The sequence below is a fragment of the Anastrepha obliqua genome, chromosome 1 (assembly GCF_027943255.1).
Source record: "Anastrepha obliqua isolate idAnaObli1 chromosome 1, idAnaObli1_1.0, whole genome shotgun sequence".
Lineage (NCBI taxonomy): Eukaryota > Metazoa > Arthropoda > Insecta > Diptera > Tephritidae > Anastrepha > Anastrepha obliqua.
The window spans coordinates 66,867,119-66,885,695 of NC_072892.1; the positions used below are offsets into that span (position 1 = coordinate 66,867,119).

At 34.8% G+C, this 18,577-nt stretch overlaps 1 protein-coding gene across 2 annotated transcripts; it reads right to left on the reverse strand.

The window, feature by feature from the left end:
• Nucleotides 1-1,190: 1,190 nt before the first annotated feature.
• LOC129236217 (uncharacterized) lies at nt 1,191-18,173 on the reverse strand. 2 transcript variants are annotated; one of them, XM_054870465.1, is made up of 9 exons: nt 17,677-18,173; nt 17,262-17,416; nt 6,583-6,984; nt 5,998-6,511; nt 5,802-5,921; nt 5,569-5,733; nt 5,323-5,431; nt 2,307-2,500; nt 1,191-2,145 (listed from the first exon to the last, which is right to left on the reverse strand). In XM_054870465.1, exons 1-9 carry the CDS (start codon nt 17,756-17,758, stop codon nt 2,093-2,095), a joined length of 1,794 nt encoding a protein of 597 aa, XP_054726440.1. In that variant the 5' UTR covers nt 17,759-18,173; the 3' UTR covers nt 1,191-2,092. The 2 variants fall into 2 exon arrangements, with proteins under 2 accessions (XP_054726440.1, XP_054726439.1); XM_054870464.1 differs by having other exon boundaries at nt 1,191-2,500.
• Between the last annotated feature and the right edge of the window lie 404 nt (nt 18,174-18,577).

An 18,577-nucleotide genomic window follows, 5' to 3' on the forward strand; every position in this document is an offset into this window, starting at 1 on the left:
ATAAAAGGTGTCTGACTGTTTCCTCTGCTTCTGTATTAAGACAGCTTCTACAGAAATCGAAGTACGGAGGCCTAACTTTCTAGCGTGGCTGCCTATTAAACAATGACCAGTTAGTACACCTATCATTTTTCTTATAGCTTCTCTGTTAAATCTTAGCAAGATCTTCGATCGACCGCTGTTCCAGTTCGGCCATGTCTGTCTGCTCAGTTCGCATGTTGTGAGGTTTTGCCAGCTTGTATTTACTTTACGCAACTTAATTTAACAGGTGTTTTAAATTCACAACAAAGCAGTAATGCCACTATCTTGTACCGAGTCGGTTGACTCAAAGTTTGCGATCAACTTTTTTATTCCGGGCTTTGTTGACCGAAAATATCTAAAAAAAAATTCAAAGAGCACCTTTCCCAATTCCAAACATTACACTTAAAATAAAAAAAAAATTGTGGGGTGCGTCTTGATGTTGTTCCACAAAAGAAGGGGCACATTACATTAACAGCGAACTGTGATAGCTGCCAAAAAAAACACTGCTAAAAAATCGAACTTGTGAGACGCTGCATTATTTAATTGCGTTTAATTACACTATTAGTACAAATGGTTTGAAGTACTTTTGTGATGTTCTTTTTATTCAGTTTTGCGTAAAATAACATGCAATTACTGTTCACATATTTTTATTTTTTAAATATTATTTGTATATATTATTATTATTTATAGGTCTTGTTTTTGTTTTTACTTTTTTGTAAAATACGTAATTGAATTATGGATCGGTACATACATATGTGATGCCATACTTTACAAATGTAAGTGTTCGAGAGGTGTCGCCCCATACATATTTTCAAATAAATCTATATTTTTATATTTAACAAAATGTCACCAAAAATTAGCCGTACAGCATAATAGATAGTGGACCGAGAGACAGATTTGTAAAAATTATTTAAAATTTTATTTTATTTCTTTCTTCTATAACTCGTTATGATTTAGTATATATGTAAGTAGACGTGTGATGCATGTTTGTGTATATGCGGGTGTGTACTTCTTTGCATATAATGTTGTATAAAGCATATATGTATGTATGTATGTAAGATATTATCTCCTCTTCTTTTTTTGTTACTTATCTCTTTCATCTATTATCACAAACTAATATACCACAAAGCGAAAATGTGCGATAAATTGTAGTAAGAATGTGCAGCGAAAAATTAGTGTACGTCCTGGCGTTAGGGCAAAGTATAAGGAATAGTTTTTATTGAGCAATCTTTCATTTGGTTTCACACATTTGAATGTCCTGCAGATTTTTTTGTTCTTTTTTTACCAATTCCAGCTTGCTTTTGAAATGCCACAGCTTTTGCTAAAAATTCACAAGTTTTACTCCCTAATGAGATGTGCATCATTTCACTACTAATTCAAGTTGCCTCTTTCGCATTTAATTTTCTTTAAAGAATGTTGCAGTCTTACACCAGTGTTTTCTTAGTTAAAAAAGCGCCTTTTAAGGTTTACAAGAGCAAAAAACTTTTGAATTGAAATGTGTAGCGCAAAAATTTGAAGTCGATTGGACTTTTGACGATTTGGCAAATATGGAAATTTAATCTTTGCTCAAATCTAATTTAATTTTTATATATTTTTTCAATCTTTTTATGAGTTGGTTATGCTTAATGTTAGTTTTGTCGCGCACAATAAAGATGCTTTAATAAGAGATGTTTATTTAAATTTATATACAAACTAAATATACTGATAAATACAAAAAATATATACTAGCAAAAAATAAGGATAAAACAATAAGTATTTGTGTATATATGTAAATACGTAAACACAAAATATAAACGATGAATGCTTTAAACGCGTAATTCAAATGTATCTAAAAAACAACCTGAGAACTGCACGCTAAAGCATTTTAAATATTATATAATAAAATAAGAAAAATACGAGTACAAGTATAGGTGAAATGGTTGAAGTGCCAGTCTGGCACTCCCCAACTAGCACAAGTATAAGAACAATAACAATGTACCAACTTCATTTCGCATTTTTCTCTCTTTTTTCCGTTCCTTCAAATTCTCAATTTTCACATCACTGCTTTTTTTCTTTTCCGTTCTACTACAAATGTTTAGTGCGCATTTGAAATTTGAAATCCAAGACTTTTGGAAAATTGTACAAATTCTAAAAAAAATATGAAAACAAATACTATTCACTATGAAAGTAATATTTTTAAGTCAATGAATTATATCTGAGATTGCTATCGATAGCCACATTGCCATTATTGGCGTTTGTCGTTGTGGAATTATTTTCGTTTTCCCCACCAGCGGTGGTATGCTGCTCACCGTTGTCAAAGGCACCACCAATGCCGCCATTGTGATCTAACTCGGGTTCCATGTCAGAACCGAATTCGGTATAGCGTCGCCGCCACGGCCACACTTCGCGTATGCTGTCTATGAGTCGTTGCTGAAACGTTTTGTACTCCATATCGACAGATTGCGTTTCACCAAAATTAAAATCGGCTACCTCAACTGTAAAGCTGCAAGAGAAAACGGAATTGAATTAGTCAAAAATGTGATAGAGTATTTGCGGTATATTTAAAAATAGGTAGCAGTAGAATTAACGGTATAGTTGTAGTTGAAGTGATAGGTCAGGTTAGGTTAACCCGGCTGGCATTAAGCCACGCGTAGACCTCTTGGTCCCTAGTGTTACCAGATGGAGACTGACCTCTTATTAAGATTTAAAGTAAACATAAAGGAGTATGCCAACATTGCAAAAATAAATTTATGTAAGCACTATCGGCTTTGTTTGCTTGGAAACCACTTTTTATGACCATAACCTAACCTGGTGGTCGGTATGTACGACCAACTCACTTAGACCTTACAGGTTCGTTGTGACACCACTGTGCGTCACGGGAACCTCATTTACTTTTCTTCGTGGAACCAATTTGTGACTCTTATGAAACGCAGGATTGGTTTCAACCCCACGACAGACAGTTCCGTAAGAAAATTGGAAAAAATATTTACCTAGAAAACCTGCTCTGATTTTAACTAAAGCTGAACCATTGCAAAGGAAGTGCTCAACTGTTTCTTCCTCTTTCTTGTCTTTACAACTTCTACAATATTCATGGCAGAAAATACCTAATCTCAAGAATTGCCTGCCAAATAGCCAATGACCGGTTATACAAGCCACGACCTACGAGATATCCTTTCTTGAGAGGCTAAGCAGTTCCTTTATGACTACGTTTGGCTTGATTTTTGTGGAAAATGTTCAATGGTAGTGATGTTACTGCCTCAAAATAGTACTTGTAATTGTATACACTTGGGCTCACATAATTAAGTCACTTTATCGTTTTACAATATTCGTAATACATTTTTTTCGTTAATTTTTTATAAAAATATAGTTCATTGGAAACTAACAAAAATCTTATAAATCAAAGTTTCAAACTTTGTAAGAAATTCAGAATATTTTAACAAATTAAAAGAAATTTACATTATAATGTTCAACTTTTTAATAAAAATCTTAAGAAAAGTTCTGAGTATGCACTTTTATAGTCCATTAAATTTTACGAGGGTTGACTTTCGTATTTTGCGCCTTTGCAACGCTACGTGTGGTGAGCTTTAATTCGATATTTTTATTGAAAACTGATATGGAGTGATTACGTTGTAAATTAGAAATTCGAAGAGTGGTATCATTGAGTTCATTCGTAGCGGCCAAGGATGATAGATTACCAGACTTGCTATTTAGCTATGGTGAAAAAGAACTCGTCCAATCAGTCGTTGTTTAGACGGCAACAAAGAGTCATTGGTTGATTTTTTTCATACTCCAATATCACAATTTCAATTTTTTTATAAACCCATCCCAAGTGACGTCAGCACGTCAGATGATTCTGTCAAATTCGCTCAGAGCTGAATAACGGTCTATTAAATAGCACTCCTCTAAAAATCGTTTCACCATGCGTAGCGGCATTTTGTAGATTTCTCAAAGAGATTGTTACGACGTAAGTATTTTGGATTGTCGGAGAAGTTTCAAAAGAAAACTCAGAAATAGCAACTTTTATTTTACCAATTTGTAAAAATATGGTAAATTAGTGATATGGACGACATTAATCTGTATATATTGAGAAGAATTCGAACACCGTCTAAAAAACCACTAAAAATCTACGAGAATTTTGCCACTTCAAACTTGCACTTCATCATCATCATTGTTGGCTGGGCAACTCTGGTCGAGTCTTCGCCTGCTGCAGCATATGCCTCCACTTGTCTCGGTTTCGGGCCTGCATACCCCATGCCCAAAATCCCAAAAATCTACACCGTCAATCCATCTGGGCGGCCCCACCTTCTAAGTCTGTGGCACTTTTCAAAGAGTATTTGTTGGAGTGGGTAATCAGTATTAGCTCGTGATATGTGACCCGCCCATCTCAGTCTGTTGATCATTATTGTGGTTATTGCATACGGGTGTACATACGGCTTTTCGAGTTCATGCTTGTAGCGCTTTCGCTATTTGCTTTTAGTATATATCGTGCCAAAGATTTTCGCAGAACTCTCCTTTCAAAGACCAGAATCTCCTGTTTATTCGCATTTCGGAGCGACCAGGTTTAAGCACCGTATAGTAAAGTGGGAAGAATAATTGAGCGGTACAGCAAAATCTGTACAGCGGCTCTGTAAGAAATAGCAGCGGAATCTATGAGCAACCTTTGTAGAAATTTTGCTGTCATGATCAATGGTTATAATCACCGATTTTGAGTATTTGACTCACATTCTGTCTGGCATTGTCCAAAGAGATTGAACAAAGGCCTTTAGGTTTGTCATCATTTATTTCTAAGCTCATGTTTTTTGCTACTCTTTCTATAATTTAGAAGACTTCTTTCAAAATAAGCAGCGATGATGCAATAATCTCTACGGCGTCCACGTAAGCCAGCAACTGATCCGATTTAAATAAAATAGTTCCCTTTGTGTTTCCGCCTGAATCCCTGATAACCTTTTTAAGAGTAATATTGAAGAGAATACATGAGAGTCCATCCCCTTGCCGGAGTCCGTTCAGGGCAGCGAACTCTCGGGACAGATCATTTTGAAAACTTGCACTTCATTGTATGAAAATTTAATTGGCTATAAAACTGCGTATCTAAACGGTGTTTTTAATTCTGATTATTTTTTGAAATTTGCTAATTTTTTGCGAATTTCGTACAAAGTTTGGAAGTCTGATTTATAAAAATTTTTTATCAAATGAATTATATATTTTTATAAAAAAAAATTAGGGATAAATTTTTGCATGTAAAAAAGTAAAAAAAATTCAGTACCTTAATTAAATGTGTACAAATATGCTAACGAGAGTTGAATTATGTACGACCAAAACACTTACCGATTTCGTGATTGCACATAATACGAGACTCCGAACACGATTAATATGACAGCGATTAAAGTGAATGACACGGGCACCACCACCACGGACAATTGCGATTGCACTTTTGCTAAATGAAATAGAAAGATGCGGTATTAAAATAAATATTCCAGCAACACCAAATTATCAGTTTAGATTTTGTAATACAATCGCCAAATTTAAGTAGCATGCGATGTGCGCGCGCTTATCGCGTATGTGAATATGTACCTTCGTAGATGTTAATAGTGACTTGATTTAACTTCTCAGAGACTTCATTACGTATGAAAAATAAAACAGTTTTGCTCTCGTAGAAAAATCGTGTGAAATTGTATTCGCACTTATCAAGCGGAAAATAGTAGCGACAGGTCTCGTTGCCAGTGGCGTTATATGGCGCTATACGTATGAAAAGAAATCATTTAAAAAAAAAAAGTAATAATAATGTCTTCGTAAAATCAACTCACCATTGAAGATTTGAATGCACATCTGTAACGAAGCAGATCCCTTACAATTCACTTGCAGTCGCAACATATCACCACGTTGTAACCAATTTTGACCGTTAGCTTTGAAATCCGAGACGGGTGCTATGCAAGCAAATGTGAATTAAATTGATAATTTTAATCAAAATAATAAGCGCTTATTTTCATCATTTTGCCTAACCTTTTGCGGAAACATAATGCTGAAACAAGCCCGTCAACTTTTTAGGATCACGCTGAATGAATTCGCCACTGACACAATTGTAGGGCGGCAATTCGTCCATCGACAGTGGTGACATAAGTATGGGCAATGAGAGTTTTTTGGACGCCGATGCTACGCTTGTGTTCGAGCTGTCCGTTTCCGCGTTGGTTTGGTTGCTCACATTAGGTGTTGCTTCTGCATGCATTGCAGGTTTGGCCGCCTGGCTTGGTTGATTTGCTACAGGTGACGCTAATGGTATTGGTGCAGCTGCACCGCGACGTTGCCGATGCACTAATTCTGATGTTGTGGCATTTGCTGAGAGTACTTTGGGTGGTGTTGTGCTGCTATTTGGCTTTGGTGTTGTGGTAGTGGTACTGGTTGTTGTTGTGGTAGTAGTAGTAGTGGTTGTTGTAGGTTTTGGCGTTGTCGTTGTTGTGGTGGTAGTGGTTGTAGTTGTAGTAGTTGGCTCAGGAGGTTTCTCGAACGTCGCTACGACCTGTTGAGAAAAACACCAAAATATATTAAAAAAAAACCTCAATTAAAAAAAAATGTTACACCCTAACGCACCAATGCCTCAATTTTGTAATCCTCTTCTGGTTCAGTATACTGCGCCACATAGCTCAGCCCTTTGACCGCGCCTATATAAGTACAATTTCGGAACCAATATGTTTGCACTTCATAAGCCTTTTCGGCGAGTAATTCCGCATCGTTCGGACGCAATTGTATGGTGTGATTGACTGGATTCGCCGTGGACACAAAATTGTTTTTGAGCTTGGTATCGTTTTGTAGCAGCAACAGTTCGCCACCCAAAGATTCGTCGATTTTGTAATCTATATGATTGGTGGCTATATTTATCCAAAGAAAGTAGTCTTTATCTACTTTCAAGGTGACCCTATAATCGCCAGGTTTAGTTGTATTCATTGGATATGTTACGGACCAATTGCTATATGGGTACTTGCTGTTGATTTCCTGAAAATTTAAAGAGAGTTAACTTTTTTATTTACAATAAAAACCTACGTATTTACACACACATCTATGTAAAAGTATGAACTATATTTGCAAAAATTTTACAACAAATAAAATTACTCGTAGGAAGAAAAAAATTTAGGTGTAGCCAATATTCGACCGTTAACCGGAATTCAAAGAATCAGCTGATTGGTTGGCGTAACCGGGGTAATGACAGTGGTTTGTTTACGAAAAAACTAAGATTGTGTTGGTGATATATGAAAAAAATCAACACAGTCTTGGCTCATATTACTTCGTGGCCGTTTGAACAACGCCTGATTGGAGGAGTGTGTGAATACGTGTGAAACAAGCGGCAGACGTGGCAGCCGAAGTTATTTGTTCACGTGGCGAGAAGATTTTAAAGGTGAGCTCTTTAGCAAACCGTTATTTGGCTCTGAGCGAATTTGGCAGAATCAGCTAATGGGCAGACGTCACTTGGGATGTATTTACAAAAAAAACTGAGATTGTGTTAATGATATGCGAGAAAAATCAACCAATGACACTTCGTTGCCGTCTGTACAATGATTGATTGGACGAGTGTGTGAATGCATGTGAAATGATCGTGCAGAATTCGTCTGAATCTCACAAGTGACGTAGCAGCCGAAGTTCGCCTCACAATTTTCTTTTTCACCATAGTAAAGGCCGCCGTAGCCCAATGGGTTGGTGCGTGACTACCATTCGGAATTCACAGAGAGAACTTAGGTTCAAATCTCGGTGAAACACCAAAACTAAAGAAAAACATTTTTCTAATAGCGGTCGCCCCTCGGCAGGCAATGGCAAACCTCCGAGTGTATTTCTGCCATGAAAAAGCTCTTCATAAAAATATCTACCGTTCGGAGTCGGCTTAAAACTGTAGGTCCCTCCATTTGTGGAACAACATCAAGACGCACACCACAAATAGGAAGAGGAGCTCGGCCAAACACCCGAAAAGGGTGTACGCGCCAATTATATATATATATAAAGAGCAAAGCATCCTTGATTCGCTCAAATTCGTTTCACTGTAACTGAAGGTCAAACCTGGTAATCTCTTAGCCTTGGCTCCCATGGTAGCCGGAACGTCAATTTAGCACATACGAGTATTTGCATTTTTTAGATATTTAGCTGAATTTATCCTCGAAATTTTTATATTTTTCCCTAGTAGTGGATGGTTTGCATGATAAGCTCTTTTCATGGCAAAAATGCTCTCGAAGGTTTATCATTGCTTAACGAGGGCATTCTGCTCATATTGTTCCTGGCGCACAAGAGCATACTTTTGGCTCTAAACCAAATTTACAGATGACGAGCTAAGGCTACGAAACTCAAACTGGCGTCGAACTGTGAACTATGCTAAGCAAACCCCTAACCATGAACTATTACGATCTAGATTGAAGGAATCGAATTTGCTTCATCCTGTCGCGAATTTTTTCTACGCCTGTTTTCCACCTTAGGGAGTCAAAATGAAGTTAAAAAATACTTTAAATTTTATACAAAGTTTCTTAACAGTTTAGAAAATATTACAAAAAGAAAAGAAAATTGTTGATTTGTGAGGAAGTGCAAGTAGAAGCGGGAAATGGAAGCGACGAGCAGGGTATTGGCCGAAAGCAGACTAAATCAATTTTATTACGCGACCGCCAGACGATGTTAATGTCATCAAAGATCTTTGACCCTAAAAAAGAACAACTAATAATCGAGATTTCGTCTTACCTTCTAAGATACGTTAATGACTCTATGGTCAGGAGAGAAAACTTAATAAATTGCACTTACCTTTTCCGAGAAATGCATTTTTGTGCAAACATTGTTTTATTGATATTTAAATACGAATAAGGCATTAATGGGTTAAACAATCATAAGGAGTCTGGAGGAAATTTATACGCTTTTGCCCACTTTTCGTTTGATTTTTCTTCAACTTTGTAGCTTGTGCGACTTAAAATATTAGAAGTCTTTTGCCTTCCCAAAGAGAACTCTCGGGTTACTCTTTCGATCTGCTACTAATATATTTTTAAACATTCTCATCGCTAACTGGCTGGATTAGTCAAAAATATCAAGACGGCAGAATCAAAAAATTATAGTAACCGAAAATCTATTTCTTTGACACGTTGAATGGGAGTTTTTTTATTTTCACCATTTTGAATTGTTTCACTTACTATATCCAATCTTTTCTGTTGGCCATGGACTTTTAAATACCATAAAAAATTATAATAAATTTAAAACAAATTAATATCATAAGAATTAAATTTTTTTTTTCAATATATACAAAAATTATAATAAAAAACAAAGAAAATTAAAAAACGAATAAAAAAATGTAAAAAAAAATTAAAATAAATAACAACAAATAACTTTTAACTTATTTCCAAAAAAAAAACTTAAAAAGTGTTTTTCGCCTTGCAAAAAAACATTCTTATTAATGACCTGAGTATAAAATAAATTTCCCATTACCTATCTCATTGATATCGCTCAAATGATGAAATACCATTATTTACTTTAGTCATCAAAAAAATATTATCTACAACATTTCAGGTACATATTTATAATAAAAGAGCTTTGCACTTAACACGGCAGTTCGCGTGCGCCCCCAGTAGCTCTGAAATTGTATTCACAAAGTGGAAATAGATAGCCCAGACTTCTCCAAACAAAGGAGTGCCAATGTACAAATTTACGTAATTGGAATTCATAAAAATACAAAACATTGAAATATTGGACAGATTTAAAAATTTTATTCCACTTTTTTCATAGCAGAGATGAAAGACGCAAGCATATGTTCAGCAGAGAATTGTTATAGGTATGTGAAAAATACGTGTTTTTAGAAATTGCTGAATGAAAAGCTAAACAAAAAATATCAGACCATTTGTTAGTTGAACACCAGGTGCCTCTACAAATCATGCGACTATTTCAGAGCTCATGAACTCTTTTAGCGAACCTGATAACAAGGAGATTTATTTCTTAATTGGGGCTCATTCAGGCATTTAAGAGGGGAAAGGTAATACAATTTCTTGGTAACAAAATTTCAGGTAAAATGCAAGGCCCCGATTTATATTCGACCAAGTGCTACTTGTTCCAACGAGATCCCAATTTATGAATTCCATCCCTGAAGTGAGAATCTGGAAGGACTGCAAAATATGCTTCCACAGCTGTTATGACCTCATCATTTGATGCAAAACGCTTTCCACACATGATCTTTTTTAGGTCTGGAAACAGATGGAAGTTACAAGGGGTCAAACCTGGTGAATACGATGGATGCTCCAAAAGTTTGAACTTTGATTCATGGATTTTAGCCAAAGCCACGAACTCGTTTCGGAGCCGAAGGACCAGGTTCACGGCACTCTTTAGCCTCTTGTTTTGATTAAGGATCATGGTGATAAACCCAAGTCTCATTTATGTGACGAAACGATGCACAAAAACCACTTTATCCTTTCGAAAACGCTCTAAATGTTGCTGAGAAAGCCGCATTCGAATGTGTTTTTGTTCCATTGTTAGCGAATGTGGCACCGATTGTGGACGCAGCTTTTTGAAACCCAATACTTCAGTAAAAATATTGTTTATACTGCTCAATGAGATGCCTTGGGCTTCTACTAAATCTGTTTCAGTCAATCGACGATTTTCCTATACGATATCCTGTATTTTTCCAACGACTTCTGGTGTTGTTGCTGCTTGCTGTTTTTAGACGCCCTTGACATCCTTTCAACTGTAATAATTGATGGCGAAAAATCCTTAAACACTTTCAACATTTCATAAATTTCTTTCGCTTTTAAAACTTCCAAAAATCCATCCTTGTATCCATCACGCTATACTATTATTGGAACCCTGCTTAGCCAATCTTACCTCTAATTTCCTCTCTAAACAAAAAACTCCTTCTGCAAATGCCCCTCCCGACTCATAAAATAAGCAATATGGTCACTTGCAGCCGCAATCACTGATGCCTGTGTCAACCTATACGAATGTGCCGCTGTCTGGACCCCAGCTTAACCTAAGTTTAACCTTAACATATTCAGGAAAAAAACATTCGAAAACTATTGTAAATGCAATTCGCCTAAAGTATAGTAAAGTAAGATGTATGTAATAATAATAAAATACGGGCCATTGAAAAAAACAAGTTCAATGCTATTTATAGTCGTCCCACATTTTGCCAGCACAAGTCTGCCTTGACATGCTCAATATCTACAGTTACGCCTCGAAGAAAGAATTAAATGGAAGAATACATGCATGTCATATTTGTATATACATATGTGCATGTTTATGTATGCGCAGGTACAGTACGTTAAAAATGTAAACATACACCTGCTTTTAATGATTTGCCATGTTAATATTTGGTTCAAACAGAATTTCAGTTTTTCTGAGTATACCCTTTAGGCTGTGCAAAAATACATATAATTCGATAAGCTTGAAATTAATGGAAGGTAAAAAAAGAAACGATATATAAATACAAGGTGGCGCAAAATTAATTACCCTATCGGAAGATTTATAATTTTTGCAAATGGCGTTATACGTCAATCATATTTGGCAAAATGTTCAAAAGATTTCCATGCAGTTATTCGAAAACAAAATTGGATGATTAATTTTATGCCACTTTGTATAAACTAACACAATACATCACACAACCGAACAAATATATGATGGTAATCTAACACTCCACATGCACAACCAAAAAGTCACTGAGGAAATAACAGAGCAGCGATTGGCGTTCCCGTGGGAAACGCCTACCAGCAAAGTACAGGTCACTTTGGAAGCATACGGGCTTAGCTTTTAGTTTAAGTTGTAAAATATCAAGTAACGAATATAGACCGGTCTCGTCCGGAATAATGTTTTTATTTAACCACCGTAGCCAGATAGTTTAACTTATATGTTTGTGATATCAAAATGTTTCGAATGATGAGAGAAATCGATTTATACATAGCCCTTGTCCACAGAACTTTAACTGCATCTAAGCATCGTATTAAAATTTCCATTCAGAAAATTTAAATTTTCTATAGAGCTCGTTAACACCCTTTCAAGACTGAGTTAGCAGTGCTTTGCTGGCTAACAGAAAATGTTATGTTAACAGTTGATAGCTGTATTACAAATATGGACCTATTTACAAGATACATTCTATCAACTATAAACTTTACCACAAAAAAAAGATTAATCATTTAGTTTCGTATGGCATAGATGAAATTATGTTTTCATTAACTTTTAGATTGCTGCAAATAAGGCCTATCATTCTAACATAAAACTATTAAAATCAAAAGATTTGTCTAGAGCACAGAAAATAAGATTGTACAAAATACCCGTCCTTATATATAGCGCAGAAATATGAACGCTGAAAACAAATGATATTCATCAGTTGCTGTGCTTCGAAAGGCACGTCGTAAGGAAAATATATGGTCCGGTGAAAACAATAGACGACACCTTCCGCATTCGCTACAACAATGAAATCGAAGAAATTCTTCAAAAACAATCTGTAATAGGTTTTACCAAAGCAGACACAGATTAGATGGATTGGATTACACAGATTACTGCGGATGCCAAAAGTGCGAAATGCTAGGAAAGCTTTTATTTCCACAGGAGGAAGAAAAAGTGGGCGCCCACGAAAGAGATGATTAGATGACGTCGAATCAGATCTAAAGGAAATTAACGTACACAACTAGAGAGATGAAGCCATGGACAATTTTTTTGTTTTTTATTTAAAAATTAATATAGTTCTGCTAAAGCAAATGCCAAAATTTCAAATTTTTACCATAATACAAAGAAATACACAAAATTTTACGGTTTTGTACAATTTTTTATGGACAAGTTTTTTTTATTAAAAATAAACAAATAGTCAAAACTTTGCAATATGTCACAGAACTTTTATTGTGAACAAAGCTTTATTTCAATACAGCCTAAGCCGACCTAAGTTGGTATTGAAAATTAGTATAGCAAAGTGAGGCACTATCGCCCTTACAACGGCAATTTAAAACAATATTCACAAACCATTTAAATACGAAGCACGGGAGGATGACATCAGAGAGAAAAATGATCTCATTTCAAAAAAATGTATGGATATCTAGTAAACTTCTTTATCAAATCCTAAACTTAATATAGTCATTGCATTTAATCTTATCAAACACGATTTTGAATATTATTGAAATCTAACAAGAACGGCCGCCGTAGCCGAATGTGTTGGTGCGTGACTACCATTCGGAATTCACAGAGAGAACGTAGGTTCAAATCTCGGTGAAAACCAAAATTAAAAGAAAAACATTTTTCTAATAGCGGTCGCCCCTCGGCAGGCAATGGCAAACCTCCAAGTGTATATCTGCTATGAAAAAGCTCCTCATAAAAATATGTGCCGTTCGGAGTCGGCTTAAAACTGTAGGTCCGTCTATTTGTGGAACAACATCAAGACGCACACCACAAATAGGAGGAGGAGCTCGGCCAAACACCCAAAAAGGGTTTACGCGCCATATATGTATGAATGTAATAAGAACCAAACACCATTCCCAAACAACAAATATAATTTTGGAATGTATGAGTGTATAAAAATATTTTGATTCCTTTTTAGGCTCAATTTTGCTTCAACTATGGAAACGTTTCCTTCTTGCAGGCCTAACGAACTAAAAGGAGAGTCCAACCGAATGTTCACGAAATAGTGGAGGAGTTTGAAATATGATATTTTTTATATAAAATAAATATTTTTCTTTTTCAACTTATTCGACTTAAAGCTTAATACACTTCTCTTCTTCTTTATTGATACGATAAAAAAATGTCTTGTCTAATACTTAACATAGGCGGTAGTGAAGTTCGATTTGCACTTCATAATCTGTAAATTCTCGAAGCCATTTCTTCATTAGAATAGGATAGAAATAAGGCTTAAACAAACACTACATTTCTGTAGTTAAATGGCACTGATTTTTTTATTTTATTTTTATTTTTTTTTTTTTTTTGGTTTTCCAAAACTGCTGTGAATTTAAACAAAAAATTACACTTAATTGCAAACCTGAATGGAGTGAATGAATGAGAATGCAATGCAGGCATGCACACATTAACTGTTTATAAAAAGTCTTTCACACCAACCGATGCGGAATTCACGATAAAGAATTAAATTTAATTATATTCGTCACATTTTCCCTGAATTGATAGTCATTAATTTGCATAAAATTGAATGAATTACTTTGCTTACAACAGAGTTGGGAATACTACAATAAAAAAGCAAAATAGAAAAACTTAAAAAATATAATATAAAACTCGCAAAAAATGCAAATGAATGAGATAACAATAATAATATTCTTTATGACAAATATAATAAAGTACAGCGGAATAGCAACTATTTATGAAGTGCACAATTGTGTTTGAACTGCATAGCTTATTGCTCGATGTGCCTCATAGGAAAGCATATGTACTATGTGCACGTGTCGATGAATTTTGATGAAGGTCGAGTGGGCAAAATTTTATCAATAATTGCACGAAAATGCACGAAAACTCTAGTAAGGACGGAATATATGTACATATATAATACTTGCCGTAGCTTCTTCTCATATACATCCCGTTGCAAAATATAATAATAAGCAACTTTTTTTTTAATCTAGTTTAAATATAGCTTCAACTGACTACAAATTACCGTTGATATTTGAATTTTCTTTGTGAGGTGTTAGGCCTTTTCACTTAATGAACTATTTAAACAAATATCGATTATGTAAAACTATAAAATTTCCTGTAAGAAATTATGCATTTCTAAATGTACTTTATAAATAAACAAGGCCTGTAATCCAATCTGTATGATTTTTGCACAGTAGACTGAAATCTGGGTACCAGGACATAGGAACATAGAGGGAAATCAAATTGCTGATGAGCTGACCAGGAAGGGGCCAATTGAATTGGTCTCAGAGATCTCCTACCCAGTCATCGGCATCCCCCTGGCTGTTGTTAAAGAGGAATTGCACAACTTATTTCTTGTTTGGCAGCTAGACGATTAAGGTCACTGGGTGCTTGTTTCTTCGACAGCTTGGGGCAGTGCGCCAACCTAAATACTTTCAACCTTCCCTATTACATCAACAGCTCTGGCTGGCTGTAGATATCTGCCCGTTGGAGGTTTGAAAATGGTGTCAAAACGACGCTTTAGTGCTACTTGAGGAGTGCCAGAGTGGTACTTCAACCTTTTCACCACCTACCTACCTACCTAGACTGAAATAAAATTGAAATGCAATGAAATGCTTTCGTAAATAAGGAATCGAAATACAAATGGAGCCATATTTTTAAGTAAAATTACTTGCAATTAACAACCTTCTACTTTATATCATACGATAAAGATGTTTCATGGTGCACTCATTACACATACACACACACGACTTGGGTCGCTAAACTTAGCAATGAAATTACAGACGAAATATAAACAAGTTCGTTTGGGGGTGTGCAGCTGAATCAACTTTGAAATTTTTTGAAATGCGTCAAGCAAAACTCCAAAATAAATTAGCCTTATTCTTAATTAGTAGTATACAGGAAAGTTTTTCTTGCAAATATTTATGCTAAGAGAAGCGTATAAATTACAATAATTACATTCCAGGAATGCAGCTGCAAATCCAAAAATCCCCAATGAATTGTCATGCTAGACAAATACGGATATATGTACATATTTACATTTACCTGCAAATATGCATGTATGTGTGCATAATGTATGTATAATATCATACATACTTGGCATATTGCAAACGTACTCCACCATTTCTTAAGGTAAATATTCGTCTATTGTAATTCTGTTTTATATTCTAAGTACGTCTTACTCTAACTATTCTCGCTCCTTCTATTTAAAGTACATATGCAAATTATACATACATACATACATGCATATAAACGAGTACAATGCACACATAGATACTTTCAAACGTGTTCATAAAGTGTACGTTTATACTGACAGGTTACAGTTGGTTACGTTCGTAAAGAAAGTAAAAACAATCAATAAAAACGTGTTCATAAAGAATCTTTGGAAATTATAAGTTTCGAAAATTTTAGTATGCTCTATTATCAAAACTATGTTTCGAAGTGGTTTAAGGGGTTAGGGGTAGTCAGAATTTTCAAAAAATTGCATTTTTTTGCATTTTCTTAACGCATAATATCTTAAAAATATTGTGAGAGAATTTGAAGTGAATCCGACAAATACTTTTCGAGTTATTCAACAATTAACAAAGGGCGCTCGGGCGCTCCACAAATCGATAACAAAACTTAAAATGTGGTTTTTCTCAAAACTATGTTTTTTGAACTGGTGATCACTGTAACTTAAAGCCCGTTTGGTAGATTTCAATACTATTTATATTGCTTTTGAAAAACATAAAAAACTCGGGCCTCAAATGATTTTTTTTTTCTAAAATTTCAATTTTTTTTTAACAATTAATTGTCGATTTTTTCTAGAAAATCTGAAAAATATTTCCTGAGGCCGCAAAATTGTTAATTTTGAAAAAAAAAACTTCGATCAGGCACAAGATTATCTATTAATAAACTAATTTTTCTTGTCCGATTGATTTTAGATGAATCTCCAAGGACTTGTGATGATCACCCCTAGATGATACCAACTAAAACAGACCGAAACAAAAAGTTAAAATTATAATGGAATCTTTTATTATTAACGGTATTTGTGAACCCAATGGAAAATCTGTGGAAATTCTTATAAACAAATACCTTTGTATATTACTAAGAAAACATTAATGCAGTTTAAAAATCACAAATTTTTTAAGAGCTCGTGCAATAGAGAATTTGCATTAAATTTTGTGTTTTATGAGTATTCGTAAATATTGCCTAAGGTTTTTGGTATCATTAATACTTTATTGCTACTTCATAAAAAAAATTAAATCACTATAATTCGAGTATTTATAAACGTTGTTGTAAGTCATTATACGTGATTATTCTCTATATAAAAGGTACGTAAGCACTCATACAGAATTCTTTGATACTCGCAAGAATCGCAAAGTGATAAAAAAGAATTTGCAAAAACTAAAAACAAATAAATAAAAATATTTGTATAAAGTGTATTAGTCATGCCAAAACAACTACTAGCGCACGTTTCGTACATATATGTACACCCCGGGTTCTTGTTTTGAGATTGTTTACGATTGAATGAAAAACCAAACCTATTCGAAAATAATGCTCTATGATTATTTCCACCTTAGTCGGGATTATATGCACTAACATTTTCAAGAGTTTTTGGAAAAGTGCATTTTGTTGCTTCAACAGTGAGAAGTATAGTAGATCCAATACTCAATCATAACAACAATATTCTCATTTTAAACCCTTTAAATCAGTTTAACTGCTTTACTTACCACATGATTTGGGACTTGTGCATTATCCTCCCATTTAAACATATAATCTCCCTTATTTGCCACTTGCCCATCATCATACAAAACAGCACTAAAGTTCACGGTGCCACCGATGACTGATGAACCGCTGCTCTTTATGTCGACGTAGTAGGCTTTCACTAAAAACAAAAGTATTCATTAAAAATACGAGGCATACATAATAATATTTATAAAAAAAAAAAAATACAAATCTATATATTTATTAAAAATTTAGTGGGCGTATATCGATTTATGGGTGATTTATTGTAGCAAAACTATCGTTTAGCGAAAAAAAACTGTAAGCACAAATGAGAATCACTGTAGGCAGACGGTAATGCAATCATACAAGGCGACCGCCAGTAGGATGCTGTGAAATGACAAAACGTATGTACCATATTACCTGTGGTCAACGGACCCAACAGCAGTGAAAGCAGCAGTACTATGTGTCCGCACTGCTTTTGGCACGGCATTTCCGTTCCCATCTATAACTTCGCTGACTTTACTTTTTTGTTGAATAACGTATGTTCTTATACTGTTGAAACTATTGCAAGTTATATTACAATTACTATGTTATTTATTTGCACATTTGTTTTGTATTTGTCAGTCGTCGCTAACGCCAGCGCTAGTGACAATCACTTTGTGAATAGTACGCTTTTTTCTTTGCTCTGCACTTGTTGTTGTCGACCCCTCTCGCACAATCCCACCCACTTTTCTGTTTGACTATTGCTGCTGTCGCAACTGCTCTGCTAAATATAGTCGCAATTCTCTTATTTGAAAAGTAAAGGATATGATTTATGCGACTTAATTAAAGGTAATTTTCACAAAAACGATATTCACTCCAACTGCGTACCAGAAACTTTTCAACTTTTCGCAGACTTGTGCTCTTCTGCTCTTGAACAAGGAAGAAAACAGAACTTGTAAAATAATCACTTATGCTGCCAGATATCAAGTTAAATGTGTCGTTGCCACCGAAAAAAAAATACATAAATAAAAAAGTAATTTTGGTTCACCCCAATTGTTTACGTGATAAACGTCATATTTCCGCAACGTCGTAGAATATATGCAAAATGTTATATAATATGTTAAAAAAAAGATGAGGATGGTTTCTTATATCTAGAATTCGACAAGATCAATACGAAAACTGAACTAGATGTAGAAAAAGTTTATTAGAAAATTCTCTACATAAATATATGAATAGTGTATCCGAAGGCAAAAGTTTGTAATTTGCTCCTTTTGTTAGATAAAATATTGGTAGTAAAGACATTATTGCTCATGGAGAGCAAATATTTGGAAGGTCAAAA

What these genes read in the sequence shown, in the direction of transcription:
- LOC129236217 (XM_054870464.1), bottom strand. Translation starts at nt 17,758, where the DNA reads ATGGGAACGGAAATGCCGTGCCAAAAGCAGTGCGGACACATAGTACTG. An exon ending in GCATTATGTTTCCGCAAAAG is followed by an intron (nt 5,922 to 5,997) that starts GTTAGGCAAAAT and finishes TTGCTTGCATAG; the next exon opens with CACCCGTCTCGGATTTCAAA. An exon ending in CACTATTAACATCTACGAAG is followed by an intron (nt 5,432 to 5,568) that starts GTACATATTCAC and finishes TATTTCATTTAG; the next exon opens with CAAAAGTGCAATCGCAATTG.